We start from the raw sequence: 18,687 nt of genomic DNA, 5'->3' as shown, positions 1-18,687 counted from the left end.
ATAGGTTACAAACAATTACGTTTTTGATAACATTTCATACATTGTGTGGTAACAAACATTTTAGGGTATTTTCTGGCGTAAGACCCTTGACTTTCAGTCAAGGGAATAAAGGGTACTCTAAATAGAGTACTGAAACGGGACAGTGCATCACACACATTGGTATAAGGAATATGTTGAAAATTATGTTTGTTCGTTTCGGTAATGTTTGTTCCGCTAATTCAGAGTTCCTCAGTGTAATTGACACATTAAAATTCGGTAACATTTTTAAATGCATTGAACTCTTTTTTGTCTATCCCTTAAGCACTAAGAGTGACAATGTTCGATAGATAGCTAAAACTTCGACCAACAGAGGTAGCAGGTAGCATTCTCGCCATCCGTGAAAGGTTAAAATAAAAAATTTGAATGTTCGTTTACATTTAATTTACCAAAGAATATATTTTGCAAGAATTACAGTTATGATAGTGTAATTTGTTCAAAATATTTTCATCTCCTCAACCGAGCAAAAGTAATTTTTTTAACAGCAACAGCTTGAGGATCTCTGAGTTATCTTGTGGCTTTGAAGCTCCATTGGATCCAACAAGACCTTCATCAACCGGTTTGGCTTCGGTAATCAATACACAAGCTGCGATGAGCGTGATTAAGAGAACCTGAAATTTAAGAAGAAATGGGTGAACAAATTATCGAAGACTGTGGATTTTAGCAGGTTTTCTGAAACGAATGAAGTAAAAGATTTCGTATCACTCTATTGAAGAGGTAACATCTATTATACGACTGTGCATGTGGTAGATATAATTTGATATACTAGAAGACTGTACACATCTAAATATACTAAAGAACATTCTAAATTGGTTCTGTGAATTCGATTCTTAAAGTAATTAGAAAGAAGGCGAAGAGTAGGTGAAATGAGTATGGTTTACGGAAACGGATTTAATTGTAACACGTCAGTTCACGAGTCTATAAGTATAAGCATAGCACTGAACCATTTTCAAGAGAGGCCTTCTCGACGCAGTAGTCCAAATTTCTCATATAATAGTATTTTACATGACTAGGGATAAAAAGATGAAAAGTAGAGTTTTCGTGTGAAATTTTGTTGATCCGAGGCGAAGCCGAGGTCAATAAACACACGAAAACGAGACTTTTCAGTTTTTATCCCGAGTTATGTAATGGATTTTACATGCTGAGGGCGTCGAAAGTAGTGCTTGAAACATGAAAAGTACGGTTTTCGACGCATGTAGCATGTAACAATAAATTAATTGGAACGCAGTAGCATTTTTCAAATATGAAGGGCCAAATGACCGTTAAAAAAATCTGTTCTAGTGCTTTGTTCAGCGCTATGGTATAAACATGCAGTGTGCTTTCGACAATGACGACAGAGATAGATGATAGGCTTTATCTAATGGATCTTTTAAAGGAAGTAAATGACTTGAATAGTTAAATCTATCAAACTATTGAAGTAATATTACTTTAATGGATTTATTTGTTGAATATAAGCTTGTTGTTTGTAAAGAGATGTTTCTTATGACAATAGTAGATTACATCACATGCTGCGAAAGTAAAAATGGGGTAACAATTTTGTGATTTACAAGTGGGTTTTTGAGAAACAAGCTTCGGTAACTGTCTTTACAACAAGTCTAGAGTTTGTATATCCAAGCGGAAGGCGAGGTATACCACTAGCAGCATCCACTAGCATGAGGAAGTTGACTTCCAGGAAAAATGAAAAAAATAACCGAAAAAATAGTCCACATGCCACATGTCAAGGTTTGCGTGGGCACGTATTAAGAATACATTACGTGCGTGGTTCCAAATTTTTATTTTGATGAGTGGGAACGTCAAAATAAAAATTTGGAACCACGTACGTACTGTGCTTTATGTGATTAGACAATGTAAATGTAGATGAGCGAAACCCCATTTACATTGCAGTATAACAAGTAAAATCTTTTTATGGAAATGATTCATTACCACGGGACTTCGATAGTAAAAAAAATCCGTAATTGTTTGAACATTGTTATTTTAGCTATTGGGAGCATTACTTAAAATTTCCCATTCGACAAAATTACAATGTTCAAACAAGAACGATAGCCTCAAAGCCCACAAAAAGAGAGTCGATTTACCAACTGAATGAAATAAGCCGACTTGTTTTGGACTTTTTTTTGAAGAAGATTAAAGGGAATCGAAAAATTGTCCCGTCACTCAATTCATTTATTATTTTTTTAGTACAAAATCTTACGACAATTACATTAAATTATTAAGATTATAAATTCGATAACTCCACACGAACGTCCAAGAAGGAATTTATCCCAAAAACAGAAGTTTCTTAAGAATCTTCAATTTCAATAAAATTTGGCTGTCATCTTGTGGACTTATGGTGTCGGATGGACCGAGCTGACCAACAATTGTTTCATCGTTTGCTGGAGCGGCCAACACCATGCTAACGGTTAAGATGACCAAGATGACCTACAAAATAAATCGAAAAATTAAACGATGTATAAATCAGGATCATTTCAGTTTAAGGGTAAAATTTATCCGAAATATGTTTTTGCAGGTTTTTGTTTTTGAAAATAGGGGTTGGCTTAAGCGATCAATATACAAACATCACATACTTACTGGCCTTCATTACTTTTAACATCTTAAGTATTTTGATTAAAGTTCACATCTAAAAATGCGGTTTCCATTTAATAGGTTACGGTGAGGATTTCCGCATATCATTTTAAACGAAAAGGAGAAGACAAAACAAAGAGGAGGTGAAAGGACAAAGGAGGTTTTCAGCAAATACATTTTTACAAAGCAGGTGAGAAAATAGTACATTACTATACCAGTGAAGTAATTTGATATCTCGTATCCAGATGAGTAAAAGTATCAGAGGGCTTCAGCATCCAACCTCGTTTAGGAAAAGCGTTGTGCTTAACTTGGGCTAAAGGGATTTTTTTGCAAAATCTATTCCAGAACTCCAGCTCGTACTGGAAGCTTCTCATTCGCTAAAAAAACCTTTTAGGATCCGTAAGAAAAATAACCGTTACATAATTCTTAGGTATCGCAATATTATACATTGGTAGGAAAGGTTAAGTGACCTAATTCTCCATCCTTATGAGATTATAGGGATAGAAAAAAGAAATTCGATATGTTTTCTGATTTAAGATTTTTTTAAAAATAATTCCTTTATTTATCATTTGTTGTGGTTTGTGTGTATTCCTCACAAAGTTTGTTTAACAAATGAAAATATAGATTCATAGTTCTTGTTGAATCAATTACAAACCACAACCACTTCAGAAAACATGTCGAATTTCACTTTTCTCTCCCTGTAGAATAATCTACACAGGAATTGATTATATAAAATGCCAGCATAGACCATTCTAAAAAAAATTGAAAAATTAAATGAAGGCATCAAAATCGTATCTAGAACAAACTAGGTTAGAACAGCAAAATATTCAAAGCTTCGGCTAAGCGCCGAATTGTAGGTGTCAGTGGTTTAACAGTTATTTTCTCAGTAACGAAAAGTAAAATTGACGTTGTATTTTAAACATCGACAGCTAAACAAGCATTGATCACTCGGTTGTCCGTTAATATTCAATTTTGCAAAATTGTTACAGTACATGAAATTTTGATCCTAACTTGTGCCTAAACTGGAATTTTGCGCATACAATGTGTTTTCAACCTCGGCCTCGCCTCGGGTTGACAATGTTCTCATCTACTGCGCATTTTTCCACGAGTAATAGATGCTTTTTTGAGGACTATATCTTTGACTCGAAGGTCCAGGCCGAGTGCAACAAAATAAAACGTCATCCAGTGACAAATGATTTTTAGGCACTAGACAGGCAGGCCGAGTGTGACAATATACATCGTGTTCCTAAAAAACATTTTGTCATTGTGTTACGAAAACAAAAAATTATTTAAACAAAAGAGAAATTTCCGATATCGGCCTCGCCTCGGGTTGACAATGTTCTCATCTACTGCGCATTTTTCCACGAGTAATAGATGCTTTTTTGAGGACTATATCTTTGACTCGAAGGTCCAGGCCGAGTGCAACAAAATAAAACGTCATCCAGTGACAAATGATTTTTAGGCACTAGACAGGCAGGCGAGTGTGACAATATACATCGTGTTCCTAAAAAACATTTTGTCATTGTGTTACGAAAACAAAAAATTATTTAAACAAAAGAGAAACTTCCGATATCCTCATTTATGTACCTTCAAGCTGTAACATTGTGTAAGGATGAGCTAGGAGCTTATCTATTTTATATTTTTTTTGTATGTGGAAGAGATGGATGATTAAGCACAGATGAAAGAGTAGATTCAGTAGAAAAGAATAAAGGTAAAGGTAAAGAAATAAATTGAGACAATGAAATGGAAAGGTTTTAAATAATGAAATTTTATTTTTCAAATTAATTTTTCGTTTACATGCAAGTGGATAAATACAAGACAAACATTGCGTTTACAGCAAATGTGTATGTTGGCGTTTTGTTCTTTTTTTTTTTTAAATTATTTATAAAAAATTTGGCATTTTAATTTCTTCTTTTCTGTATTAGCTCAAGTGTAAGCATTTAACCCAAGAACAAGAGTTTCTTGAGTTTCTTCAATTTGAAGAATGAATTTGGATCTTGTGGATTGTATGTCTCGGATGGTTCGTACAGGTCACCGACTACAGTTTCATCAACAGGAACGGCTGCTACGAATGCCATTGCCAAAACGGTCACTAAAATTGCCTTTAAGTAGAAAATTGATTATTTTTTGCCATTTTGTGTTGTTGTTATTAAGATGAAATAGAGTTAAGTAAAAATCTTATTTTAAGCTGAAAAAAGCAGCAAGAAATTGATTAACAATTTGTTAATCTTTTACGGACGTATGTAAATCATCTGTTATAAATTATCAAATATTGATTTATTCAATAAATTATAAAAAAAATTATTTAACGGTTTATCAATTTCTTGCTGAAATTGAATCTTTTCATTGATAAAAGATGTCTCTAAATAAAACATTTTATCAATGAAACGTTCAAAAAATTGATTTTCTTTCAAATGTAAATTTTAATATTTGAATGTAGGTAAAGCTGAGAAATTTTAGTCATTCGACATTTCGATTTTTTTAGTTCTTTCGAAACGCACTGTCGAATGACTAAAGTTATTAATATATTCGCTGGTGACAAATTTATGAATGATATTTATTATGCTTAAATTGTATAGTGGTTCAAAGTTTAAATGATAGTGAAATTAGCAAAGTTTTTGCAGAATAATTTATTTCAGTTTTTGAAGACGTGAATTCGCCTATGAAGACATGCGTATTCTTAGTCATGAATATAGTCATGAACATATAGATTTTGAAGATGAAATAAGAAAGATTTTGAGAACGTCGCTTCGTTGAGAAAAACGAGATATCATTCAGAGAAGCTAAGTAGAGTTGAAGATTGAAGTAGCAGTCGCAAGTCGCAAGACATAATATCACAATTGACTTACTTCTTTGTCCCATTTTACTGGGACTGACCAATTGATTTTCTGAGTTTTCACTATTTTTGGGAGATTTTTTTTAAGATCGAATCACTTAACGAAACTTAGTTTGAACATATTCGTTCATTTTATTCAATATTGAACCAATATAGTTTCAATATATTCAACTCAATAGTCATTTACATAACTAGAGATAAAAAGATGAAAAGTAGAGTTTTCGTGCGAATTTTGTTGATCCGAGGCGTAGCCGAGGTCAATAAACACACAAAATGACACTTTTCATTTTTATGCCGAGTTATTCTATTGGTATAAGTACATTATGCCTCTGAAATGGTACACTCTCTGAGTTTTGTGCTAGTTTCATTTTAACAATTCATTTACATCAATAAGATCGTCTTTAAGTCGGACCATTTTTTGTTGCAAAAACTAGCTAACAAAAACTATTTTCAGTTATTTTTTAACGACTTCCTTTCTGTATGAAGAAGCAAAATCGCGACAACGAAATATAAAGTTTGCAAAAAATTACCAATTTAAAAAAAACCGATCAAATTATTAGTTTTCCTTAATTTAATCAAACAGAAAAAAATCATTTATCGGTGATTATGTTATGTATGCATCACCACCAAAGATTCAACGGTCACGATCTATTAGTGGCATGAGAGGTAAAGTGTTAACCACCATTTTTTCTTCTTCAATATTAACAACACATTACCCACACAAGATATCTCTTGCATGCATATAGCTAAACCTAATAAGATATTCAAATTTTGATAACTCAAGGTTTACTTTCGTGCGGTTTTCGTAATTATTTGGAAGATGTTTTGTAATAAATGTTGTCAATGGATGAGATTTCAGTGTAAATTTTCTTTGTAAAGTTCATTGATTTGGTTTTAAGGCCAACATCAAATCAAGTTCAAAGTTTTTTTTTTAATTATTTTTTTTTGGATGTGAATTTGCAGGGAACTTTTAAACTTTTTTTGTTTGATAAATCATTTTTAGGATGAGTAGACAACAAACCGATAAATATTTACAAAACCGGCGTGAAAATTATTTTCAGACGTTTGTGGAGTTAGCACTCTCCAAGCTAAAGAAGAGCTACAGTCACAATGGTCATAAATTTTTTTTTTTTACTGATCTAATATTTTACATGCCAAAGGTACTGAAAACACTTTTCCCAGCTCTTTAGCATGCAAAATAGTTCACAAAGATTTTGTATCATCTTCGTAATTCCTTAACAACATTTAAGAATGACTACCACATCAATACTCTCAATAAAACACTTTTCCTTTCCGTTGTAATAATTTTGACTCAATAATCTAGGATCACATTCGCATTCGAACAATGAACAACATATCGTGCACACTTTTTCCATCAGGATACACACATAGTATATGCAACCACAAATTAAATTTACTTCATCGTCCAAAAACCACAAATTCAACAAAAAAAATTTTTAGTTTGAATTCAACGTACCATGATTAAAAACTTCATTTTGAACTTTCTTGGGTAATTTCTCACAATGTGTCTTGAGATAAAAACGATAAACGACTGCTGCCCGCTGACTGTTGGAGATGTCTTTATATACGATTTTTGTTTTGTTTACACAAAATGTAGTTAACTACTCTCGGTTTTCTTCTTCATTTTGCACCGTGTGGTGTGGTAGATCATGGTGTAGATGATGATGGTCGTGGTAAATTGTTTAATAAGTGTATCGTTAAATATTGCCATATTAATTTATGATTTTAACGAATTGTGTATTTTCAATATTTTTTTAATGAATGGGCGTACAAATTGGTAGATTTAAAGTGTAAGTTTTGCCATTGTGATTCGGATTTCGGATATCGGATTTCCTCACACGACTGCACGACTGCAGATTCTGTAGCCCTTAGTAAAATGTATTTTTGGTTTAAAATAACCTTTTTAAGAATATCACTTCTAGAGTCTATTGTAAACAAAATTTAAAAAAATTAAAAGAACTATCTTTTCTAGACGGAAAGCATATCTGCAATATAATCCAATCCAATCCGTTTAATACGTCAAGTATTTTAAACAAATTATTGCAGAATCTATTACTTCAATAGTTTAAACATATGCGAAAATTCATCAAATTCGTCATTTGATAACAGATGTTCTACCTATACATGTCACAAATTTGGTTTTAATTTTATTAACACATTATAATACCGCACGCATAATCATTTAGAGCTTTTTATGATAATTTTTTTAGGATTGTCGCAACCATTTTTGAGTTAGATAGACTATCACTAATAGGTGGGTAAAACGATTATTCAAATTAATTTGGGTAAATTTATAGCAAATTGAATTATCACATTCACCAGTTCAAGTTCATAGTTTTCTAAGAAAAAGTTTGCCTAATAATGATACGAAGATTAATTGATGATTTGCTTGAAATAGGTTAACCTGAAGATATTTTTTATACTGTCGTTGTTGCATAACCAGAGCCTATAGTTTTTAATAATTTGAATGAATCGAAGGATTTTTGACGGATAGATACTCGAAATCAAAGATGTTGAAGAAAAAAGGATCAGAACTTATTTTTGGGAATTTTAATTCGGAAAATTTCGAAAATTTTTAAAAACTTCAGAAAAAAACTCAGGATGAAAATCCCCAAAGAATCCCTGGAAAGGACCTGATTTACCCTAGCCGGAAATATAGCAAAGTTAAATTTCATTTTCACATTATTTGAAATTAATTTAGGGCCTAGGCTTGGAGACATGAAAAAAATGGCAAAAGCTTATGAAAATTAATGCTAAGTTAACTCAGAAGAACAACAACGTTTTTCAAGGTTTGTTTGGACCTGATGCATTTTGTGTATCTTTTAAAGCATGTACCAAGGAACGAAGTTACGACAGGTGAGTACACGTCGCGTCAATTTCAATTATTTTTTTAAAGGCCACGCTGGTAATTTTTGCTATACCAACAACATATACCGGAAAACCCGATAAATTGTTATCTTCTTTAAAATTCGCCAATGTCTCGTGTACTGCTTGTGAATAAAAAAAACCACGATCAAGAAATAATTTCTACGTAAAAATTGTGTACCGACGAATAACAATACAAAAAACAAGCAGACAAAGAAGAATATTTGTTCAAATCAAATTTATTAGCCGTGTTTTGACTCTTTAAAATGTAAAGAAGACAAAGTAGGAAATGATTTTCGAAGCGAAGTCAATATTTAATCAAATTGACAAAAGCAAACGTTATAAATACTACGGCATGGCATCATTCGCAATTCAATTATTGGGTTTTTTCCAAAATCAACGACTAAAATTTCGAACGAAGAAAGCCTAAGACTTGGAGACACAACACAGAACATTCAAAATAGAAATCCTGTTTGTTTTTACTGATTTAAATTCAACTCAACGCTACCAGCACACGTATACAAATAAAATCTAAAAATTAACCTACCTCACCATACACATTTCGTCATTGATGACCTAGAAGAACTATTTTAAGTCAGGAACTTTTTTTAGAATCAATTGATAAAACAGTATTTGGGATGCACTTTTACCAGTGTATTCAGTAACTGTTGATAAAACTCATTCGGTCATTAACTCAAACTCTAGATGGACAACGAAAATTTCCATTTCAATTCTTCAACATCTTAAATTTATCCATAGCAACTGATCTAACTAACAGTGGTATTTATAGTACACAGTTCTGTAGGTTAAAGATGTTTTCATCCAAACGGTTATCGGTCCACTGGAATTATAGAATCTCAGAATTTTTATAATTCTGTAATCGACAACCTACAGTTTTAGGTTTTAGCACGCATAAGATTATCGGTAACTGTTTGGATCAATCTATTATCACATTGCTAAATTGTGAAGAGAAAACAAAAAATTTGGCCTTAAAGTTATAAAAAATTGTTTACGTCGATCAAATCATAAAAAATCATCATCAGCACACCTCACACTAGGCGGCAATTCCTATATTCTAATCGCTGATTTATTATACCATCAAAACACCAAAAATAAATTTTTAACACGTCAAACGAAATGGTAAAAAAAGAGAATCGAAAGTAAAGTCTTGGCTTGATGAGGTAGAACGTTCCTTGCGTGCGAATTTATTACAAATTAATGTAAAGTGAATAGTATCTGTAGTAGCATTGCGGAGAAGAATATAATTTGTGCTTAGCTTGACTCCGCCGGTGCATCATCAATTCAAAATCTCGGAAAGTATTACTTCCCAGACACAAAAAACATGTTTTAGTAGGTTGAGATAGGTGTGTATGTTGTCTAAAAGCATCCGCCGCCGTCAGATTTTTTCCATACAATTAAAAATTTATAGCTGCATCAGATCGTGTTAAAGGACCATCCTTTGCAATAATTAATGGCATACAAATTAAGAGCACTATAGCGGTCGTACATTTTTTTTTAAAGGATTCTAGTGGAAAGCTATCATCGAAAGAAGTCTAAAATCCAGTATTTAAAAAACGTCCAAATGTATACTTTTCAGCAACGCATCGATGCCTCTTAACTGTGGTATGGTACTTGGTAGGAATATGTTTTTTTTCTTCCTCCTGACTTCTTTCCTTATTTTATACTTCATAAAACCAAGAGAAAATACAGGAAACGTCAGCGAAATTTAGACAAATATTTGCTTCAGCAATTTTCAGCTGGTCCATTCATAAACATTATACAAACAAACAAGCTAATACGTCCTTACACGGTTTGACAATTACCACTCGTCTGCTTGTAACTATTTCAGTCATACAAAGAAGTCTAAGTATGATTGGACCATCTGAAAAACAGTTGAAGCAAATTCATGTACAAATTTCACTGGCATCCCCTGTACTATACAAAGTGGTCAACGAACTTCAAGCATGAGTGGTACACTTAATAGAGTTCTGAAACTAGACAGTGTATCATAGAAATTTTAGTTATTAACGAAAATAACTATGTCCCCAGCCGTCGCTTGAAGCCTATTGAATTGCAAATGATTGACAATTTCGGCTGCCGCATTTTTTCAACGGCTCTTACGTCTGCTTTGGATGTTCTGCACACGAATACAAAAAGAAATATTTTTTTGTTGCAGCCTGTCTGGTGTCTGTGTATTCAACCAGCAAATCGCTTTCGTGTGCAATTCCGAATATTATTATGAAAAATTACTTTATCCGCAGACTTATTACCAATTATAATTTCGTTTTGAAACAATATGTTATATGTACCTCCGGGTCGGTGTATTTTGCCATTGGTTAACATTTCTTTCCTTGAATAAATTTCACATTTTTGCTTGAGAAAACAAGGTCTTTGCGGTCGTAGGAACTATAATTAAAACATATTAAACATTAGTTCAATGGATCCTAAAAGGTTCTTCAACCAAAAAAAATGTTCATCGATTTTGTCTCCGGACATTATGCATTAAAAATACAACGACGAAGAGCAGCAATAAATATCGGTCGAAGAAAACCTTGGATGACTTAAATCATCCAGCAGATAACAACAAAAATGCTACTTAATATGCAAGCAACTTATTTTTTGTGGAAAAAGTCGAGATTCCTTTTGAAAATATTTTGTTTATTGATTTAAATAAAACGATGATGTAGCGAAAATATATCAGGGCGCAGCATATTGACGTCAGAAATTATGAACATTTACATTTCTCTTATCCTACCAAGTCATAAAACGCAACGTGTTTCATAGTCGTTGGGAATTGTTTTAGGTCCATTTACCTTACAGTTTGCACCTCATATCTAGGGTTCCCATTTTTCAATTTTGAAAAAGAGGACATTTCGGCATCAAAAACGATGATGATGTTCTTGAATTTCTTTAAAAAAGAAGAACGAGATGAAAAAAGAGGACATGTCCTCTAAAAAGAGGACGAATGGGAACCCTACTCATATCGTAGTGGAAAAATGAGACTTTGATTTGTGTACTCTCACAAGGCTATTATAATGCCTTCGCTCAACGATAACTTCGCTATAACGGAATCAGATGCCCTAACTTAGGTCATTTTCAATACGTCATAGGATTTTTAGGAAGTGTAGGGAAACCACCTAAATTCTTTGATGCACTTGGGAGCTCATTTCATTTTACTGTTTTTACGGCTGTGTTCCAATAGAGCCTCGGCGATAAGAAGGTTATGTTAAGCAAGAAAGAAACATTGTCGTGTATGTACGTACACAAAACTGAAAATTATTTTATTAAGATAACGGTTCGTCATTATCATCAATGAGTCGTTCAACACTAGACATGAATTTATTCTTGATATCCTCCAACCTTCTCCATCCTAAAGCACTCTTCAACCTCAATAATTTGATCAGCGACTGGATCATTCGAACCGACTGGAATGCACATTGTCACAACATTTTGCATGACTGGACCACCACCAAATTGTTGCACAATTCTGTCGACACGGAATCCTATGCCCTCGGTGTAAAAGCCTAAGTCATTGTACACACATTCCAGGATTTGACGATTGAGTGGATCGGAAATTTTTTCAATTCTCAGCACATCATCAGCTGGAATGTTCAGCTCATTGACGCAATTGTTATACGAATCCAATCCGTCACGTGTCGTTTTCATTGTCCATTTCTCTTCGTCGCCATTAACCTGCATGAAAATAATTCCAGATTTCTATAAATATCGAATCCTTTTCTGCTATCGAAAATCCAATAAACTCACAACAAGCACAAAAACTAATATCAGGCAAATGTAATTCGTCATTTTTACAAAGAGTTTGCGGAGCGGTTTAAAAGCGATGATTTCTCATAAAAATACGTGCACTCACTTATTGTCTTTTATGAATTGCGGTTTTACCAGATTTTCAATAAATAATGAATTATATCCAGGGTCGCACGCATAAAAGGCACTGTACCGCAGAGTAATTATACCTCAAAAATGCTCTTTCCGAAAAAATGGTTATTGTGATTACGATCATTAAAATTACGATAATTATAAAACAAAGTGCGATCTGGGGAAGAAATTGTTGTGGGCAGATTTAATTCATTAGACATTGAAGACATTAACCATTCGCAATTATGTAAATGAACCTTACAATTGTTTATATTTCATTCGTTTGGCACTGGAATCCGTTTCAGTCCAATCCGTCCAATCTAACTGAGACAAGTACGACGTACATTGTATGTATTCTACACATGGACAGAAACTTTACGTTGTTTGTAAACGTAAGTTAGGGACGAAAGATCAAATCTTTTATATCTCATGCCTCGTCAGCTATGGAAGAAGAATACTTCCTTAAGTAGGATTCAGTGGAAAATAATTCTAAGTAACGGAAAATGGCTCGTGTGCTTTCAACTTTTGGATTTTTTTTAGTCTGTCGTAGGCAGTAAATAAGCGAAGATTTTCTATCTAGTCTGTAAATCTTTCTGATTATTCGTTGGAAACTCTTGAGCTAAGAGTTAGTTGAGTTAAACAAGCTCGGTTGACTGATAAAAATTAACTGGTTTATTTGCATTGAAAAAACCCTATTTATACTAAATTTACTCGATATAATTCAATACAATTCGCATGACAATACAATTTACGCGTTGCATTTATTCCATATTGCGTGGATTGCAATTCGGATGTTATTATACCTCAATCCACGAAATACGCAAACAATGCATCGATTGCATTATCAATACTCAATTCATCAAAGTGCGTATATTGCTATTCCGGTTCATTTACCCATCTACGATATACGCGCTTTAATTATATTGTTCCATGTCTAATGTTGACAAGTCAGTTTTTGACAAGGGTGTGACTCTTCACGCTATTTGGGTGGTTTTTGATGTTTTTTGTATGTCAGCTTTATTTTGTCCAACTGACAATTTAAAATATTTAAATTTTTGGCGCACTTATGCTGCGAATTTAGATCAAGTGGTTCATGGTACTAACCAAAAAGAAATTGCAAAATAAATGCAGAACTAACATATAGAAATACTTAGTGACATTATCAGAGAATTGCCTCATTGATGGCACAATTTGGGCAGTGATTTCCGCTTCGAGTCTTATCAGCAAAATCATCATTGTGGAGACAATATTTAAACTATGTAAATCATACCAAAAAAAATCGGTATTATAAGATCAATATCAATATTCACACCTAATACGACCACACAGATATGATTTTGAAATATAATGTGACTTGAATTAAAAACAAACAAGAATTAAGATGTAAAACAGTCAAAACTTGGATTATGATGCGATCAATACCTAAAGCCCTATTCCATGCATCATTATGTGCAATGTTCGCACGGTAAACTAAATTTACAAGTGTACGACAGAGTGAAAGTGACTCAGGACGGGTGTGTGCATCATGTTCTTTAGGTTATGTCTTTTTGCATAACTGTTTGAATTCGAATCATCATTTAAAATAAATATAATTTGAGTGTTGTATACAGTGCGTTATATACGTGCACGTACTTAGCAAATTAAGCATACTCTTTCGGCTGCTTTTTCATGTTCTTCATTATAATACCATATCTGTTCGATAATATTGTAAAAATGATAATTTCCGAAATCCCTTAGGTGATTGTATAATGTATGTTTGATGTAGTTGCGGTGCACATGAGATTAATTCAGAAGAGTATTATTAGTAGATTATTGAACTGGTCCACTAAATGCGTTATTAAACAAATGTTTGTATGGGTTGTTAACGCATTTAGAAGACCAGTGCAATATCCTGCTTTAAGTTGTAGGTGAAACCTTCTTTTATATCGATATATTAGACAGTTTGCGCAAATGACGTATAAGTTATACGTCGACTTATAAATATGAACATATAAGTTATAGATAAGTCAGTTATAAGTTATACAGTGAACGACATCTCAAATGTCTCACTGTCATTTTTTTCAGAGAATGTCATTGTGAATTTGCAATGACAATAAAATTCTCAGAAAAATTTGACAGTGAGACATTTGAGATGTCGTTCACTGTAAGTAAGGTGGTTATAAGTCATAAGTTATAAGTGGACTACTTATAAAGTCAAATTTATAAATGCTTAAGTTTATACGTCCAACCGTTAAAAGTCAGAGATTTATACGTCATAAGTGATAAGTCCATAAGTAATGACACAACTTTGTGGTGAGTTTTATTATATCATCTTTGCCGAAACGGAAAAATGCCAAACATTCCGAAAGGAGTCTCAGTAATATGCAATTACGTTTGCTTTCCGTTTTAGGATATTTCTCAAAATCCAATAATTTTTTGGTAATATTATGTTTCGATTGCACAATGATGTCAGGATATTTACTAACAGAAAACAAGATCAAACTACAAATAATCATAAACAATTACCAGTAAAATTTCCCATTTTTCATCTATTCTTGAGGTTATTGTCAGAAATGGCTTTTCCTTTTGATTTGAAAGTTAGGTGTACTAAGGCAATTTGTCAGGTCCTAATAACTAGTCATAAAGTGTAACCTTTGACCGGAGCGAATATTACTAATGAAAAGATAATAGAATTTTGTCACTTTTTTAAACGTAATAGAGCAACGAAGATGTCTATAAATCATTGCCTGACGCGTGTATATGTATATCATACATAATATCGTACTTGTATATTTCATTCATATGGTTTAATCGTGAACACTTATGGACTTATCACTTAGAGACGTATGACGTATAAACCTCTGACGTTTAATGGTTTCACGTATAAACTTAAGCACTTATTAATTTTACCTTATAAGTAGTCGACTTATAACTTATGACTTATAACCACCTTACTTATAACTTATAACTGACTTACAAATAACTTATAAATTCATATTTATAAGTCGACGTATAACATATACGTCATTTGCGCAAACTGTCTATTGTTCTGTAAAAAATGATTACTAAACAAAATAACAAGTATTTAATGATTCATTTAGTGTCCTATTATCTTGTTCTGTAATGTCACCATATCGACCACCTGCAAGTTATATGAACTGAACAGTCTACTGTAACTGAACAGGTACAAATTGCTTAGGACGCATATGACACTAACATACCTGTAGTGCAGCATAAAAAAGTGCTTTTTCAGTGTAAGAATTCTGCAATATGTGACCATTAAATTAGGTGTTCACGAAGGTGTTCTCTTATCTCTTGCATCTGTTGATGCTGTTATTAGTAATAATGAATGTGTCAGTATATTTTACTGATCCTTCCTTATTCCTTTTCCTGACCAACCACCTTGAAGATAAAGATATTTTCATTGAACATTAATCGATTGCCAAACTTATTCCAGTTCCCACGTCTCTTTAACATTCAAACCTTTCGTATTGCATTGACTATATCAATCTGATATCAAACGCAACATCAACATAAAATTGATAGTAAATTTTCATGAATGAATTGTGTTGTCCAATATAAGTTGCCTACCAGTTTTTTTACAAATGGAATAAGTCGTTGATGATATTAATTACAGCGAAGTGACGAACGGCTAAAACTGAAAATATTATAATTTTGTCAAATATTTGAGCTTTTTATTACCAGCATATCATAAGATGTGTACACAGTTGCACAGTATGATATAATCTTTGCCATAACGAAAATAATTTTTCAAAATATTTGACAGCAAAAAAAAACCTGAGAAGATTTTGATTTGAAAATTAATATTTTTTTTATTGATTATCACTTAACATCTTTTTTTTTGAATGATGACAATATCTTGTACATCGAGCCTCATTGAACGTCGTCGACTATAACTTCCTTTATCGTCGTTACTGCTTGGCTACAAATTAAGCAAGTCATTGTTCGAATAAAAAATCGTCCCCCTAACTTTATCGATTGGTATATTAGCAGCGTGTGTTATTGACCATTATTATCAATGACCGTGACCTCATATGTTTCACTGAGAAATAATTTTAATTTTTTGCGAACGCTTATTGATGTTCAGGGTATGCTCGACTTTCTAATGATAATTCCAAATATTTTAAATTTTCTCAGCAAATTTACAAATTAGATTAGGCCAGTAACCAATCTATGTAAAGTAACTTTTCACACTTCTCCTTGAACGCACCGTGGAATTCAAGGCTAAACGTAAACATGTACGCAAATATTTGTTGAATCATAACAAAATAACATTAATGACATGGGTGCATGGTATCTATGTTAAAGTTTGCTGTTCAATTAGCAGATAGCAATGTAAAATTAAATTTAAGAATTTTTTATGTGTATATGCCAATTTAAAGAAGCCTACATATTGCTCATTGTTTTATTTATTCATTCGAGTCATTAAGGAACGATAAAAGGGCTAAAACATCTCGGAGTGATGGCAATATATTATTTCAAACAACTGTATGTTTTAACACATTCAAAATAATTGCGGCTTGTCAACTTTCGGCACCCTGGACTTTACTTAAATAGTCGTGGAATATTTCCAAATAAATTTCTAAAAATCTAGAATTCAGTTTTGGATTTTTAGAAATTTATTTGGAGGCATTCCTCGACTATTTAAGTAAAGTCCAGGGTGCCGAAATTTGGCAAGCCGCAATGTGTTCAATGTGTTAAGTGTTCGATACAGATAGTCAACTATTAGCTTGAGCTGTGGCTGGTGTTCTCTTGTATATAACTAAACGATATTTTATACAGCAGAAACAACAAATATAAAGTTTATGTGTGAAATTTGTTAATCCGAGGCGCGGACGAGGTCAATTGTCAAATTATGTATTACTCTCAATAATATGTTATAGAGTGAACGACATCTCAAATGTCTCACTGTCATTTTTTTCAGAGAATGTCATTGTGAATTTGCAATGACACAATAAAATTCTCAGAAAAATTTGACAGTGAGACATTTGAGATGTCGTTCACTGTACAACAAGTCGAAATTAAAAATTTATCTACAACCCTTAATAAGGCAAGTTATTAATCCATTACACATGTTACGGGCAGCTATCATCTGTTATTGATAACGACTGAAAGAATAAACGCCTAATACGATCTTAAGTTCAAAAAACATGTTCCTAAAAATGACGTAAAAGATTTATCGATCTCTTCAAAATAATTAGATCAAATGAAGTAATAGATTCGATTTAAAAACTGCTACTGATATGCTTGCCGCATCAAAATGGTTAAATATTCGGTCGTGTAATTACCACATCAAAAGATAGAAAATCATGATCCATTTTCATGTTTCTGCGTATAAGTTAAACCAACGAAATTACGTTGGTGTTATGCAATCAATGATAATACATCGATGGATGAGTGTAGTACACGTTCGGGAATGAATTTTTATTAACTTTCCCCAGTACAGCCTCAAAATGTTACCATTTTATTATGTATAACACATCGTGGCATCTTTTTTTGTTTCTTCTTGTAATTTTCATATATTTACCAGCTGCAAAATTATCGCGAAAAACGTTTTGCAATGATCAACAAAGAAATGATAATTGTTGTTAAGAAACAAGGTTTGTATATTTTTAGTTCGATCGCTGCAGACGACATGGCTATTTTATATGAAATGAAGATCATGAAGAGACGCTTGTATGGAAGATGGAAATTATATTACCTTTTTTTAGCATCATGCGTCGGTTTCTGTACAAATATAAGCGAATAACCTTAGGAATTTACCGCATTTTACCAATTTTTCGAAATAAAAAATTGATTGAAAACCGAAGCATAGGAAACTTTATCGACTTCAAGATTATTCTCATCAATAAGAGAGATTTTTAATATAAAAAAAATTTGGCAAAACTGAAACAAGCCTTTTTCAAGGTTTATAGAGATTATTAATAGAGATATTGGCAGCATGGCGAATATAAATTGATAATTTTTTTTGTATTAATTGATTTCGTAACTGGTTTATTTGATCATTTTATTGAATGTTAGCCGAACATATTTTGTTAGTCTGTTCGAATTTAAGATCACAATTTTCGAAGAATTTTAATTGATCTATACGTAGATGGACGTTTTGTTGACAAGACTAGCTACAAGTACGAAATTAACGAAATCAGTAAACGGATATTAAAATTTTAAGCAAATATTCGAACATTCCGGTCCAAAAATGGAAGGCGTTTTGAATGAGAACTGGTTTTTGGTTCTAAAAGTCTGAAGTGTTAAAATCAACGGAATTTTTTACGTTGCTAATAATAAGTGTTTTTAGCTTATCACGTATGGTTACTGTAGATGGAGATTTTAGTCGCCCGGACCATAATCAGGCGATATTTATTCATCTCTAGACTGAAATGTCGACTTCTTCTCCGCTGTTCTACCTTATCACTTATTCAATAATCTGTAAAAACTCTAACCAACAACCTTTACGAAGCCGGCCGGCACTAAGTTATTAATGTTGATTTTAG

General features: G+C 32.7%; 2 protein-coding genes across 3 annotated transcripts; both read right to left on the bottom strand.

Annotated features, from left to right (window-relative positions):
- Window positions 1-403: 403 nt before the first annotated feature.
- LOC119080114 lies at window positions 404-7,036 on the bottom strand. 2 transcript variants are annotated; one of them, XR_005088268.1, is made up of 2 exons: window positions 6,912-7,036; window positions 404-647 (listed from the first exon to the last, which is right to left on the bottom strand). XR_005088268.1 is itself a non-coding variant. In XM_037188345.1 (2 exons), exons 1-2 carry the CDS (start codon window positions 6,927-6,929, stop codon window positions 4,539-4,541), a joined length of 180 nt encoding a protein of 59 aa, XP_037044240.1. In that variant the 5' UTR covers window positions 6,930-7,034; the 3' UTR covers window positions 4,345-4,538. The 2 variants fall into 2 exon arrangements, 1 of the variants encoding a protein (XP_037044240.1); XM_037188345.1 differs by lacking the exon at window positions 404-647 and adding an exon at window positions 4,345-4,700 and having other exon boundaries at window positions 6,912-7,034.
- Window positions 7,037-11,572: 4,536 nt separating this feature from the next.
- On the bottom strand, window positions 11,573-12,438 carry LOC119080109. Its single transcript, XM_037188340.1, has 2 exons — window positions 12,086-12,438; window positions 11,573-12,013 (listed from the first exon to the last, which is right to left on the bottom strand). The coding sequence occupies exons 1-2, from the start codon at window positions 12,125-12,127 to the stop codon at window positions 11,660-11,662; spliced, it is 396 nt and encodes a 131-aa protein (XP_037044235.1). The 5' UTR covers window positions 12,128-12,438; the 3' UTR covers window positions 11,573-11,659.
- Window positions 12,439-18,687: the final 6,249 nt, after the last annotated feature.

This window comes from Bradysia coprophila, unplaced genomic scaffold (genome assembly GCF_014529535.1).
Source record: "Bradysia coprophila strain Holo2 unplaced genomic scaffold, BU_Bcop_v1 contig_350, whole genome shotgun sequence".
In the NCBI taxonomy this organism is placed as follows: Eukaryota; Metazoa; Arthropoda; class Insecta; order Diptera; family Sciaridae; genus Bradysia; species Bradysia coprophila.
Note: the sequence above shows the minus strand (reverse complement) of the source record. Positions and strands in the feature narration are given on the sequence as shown.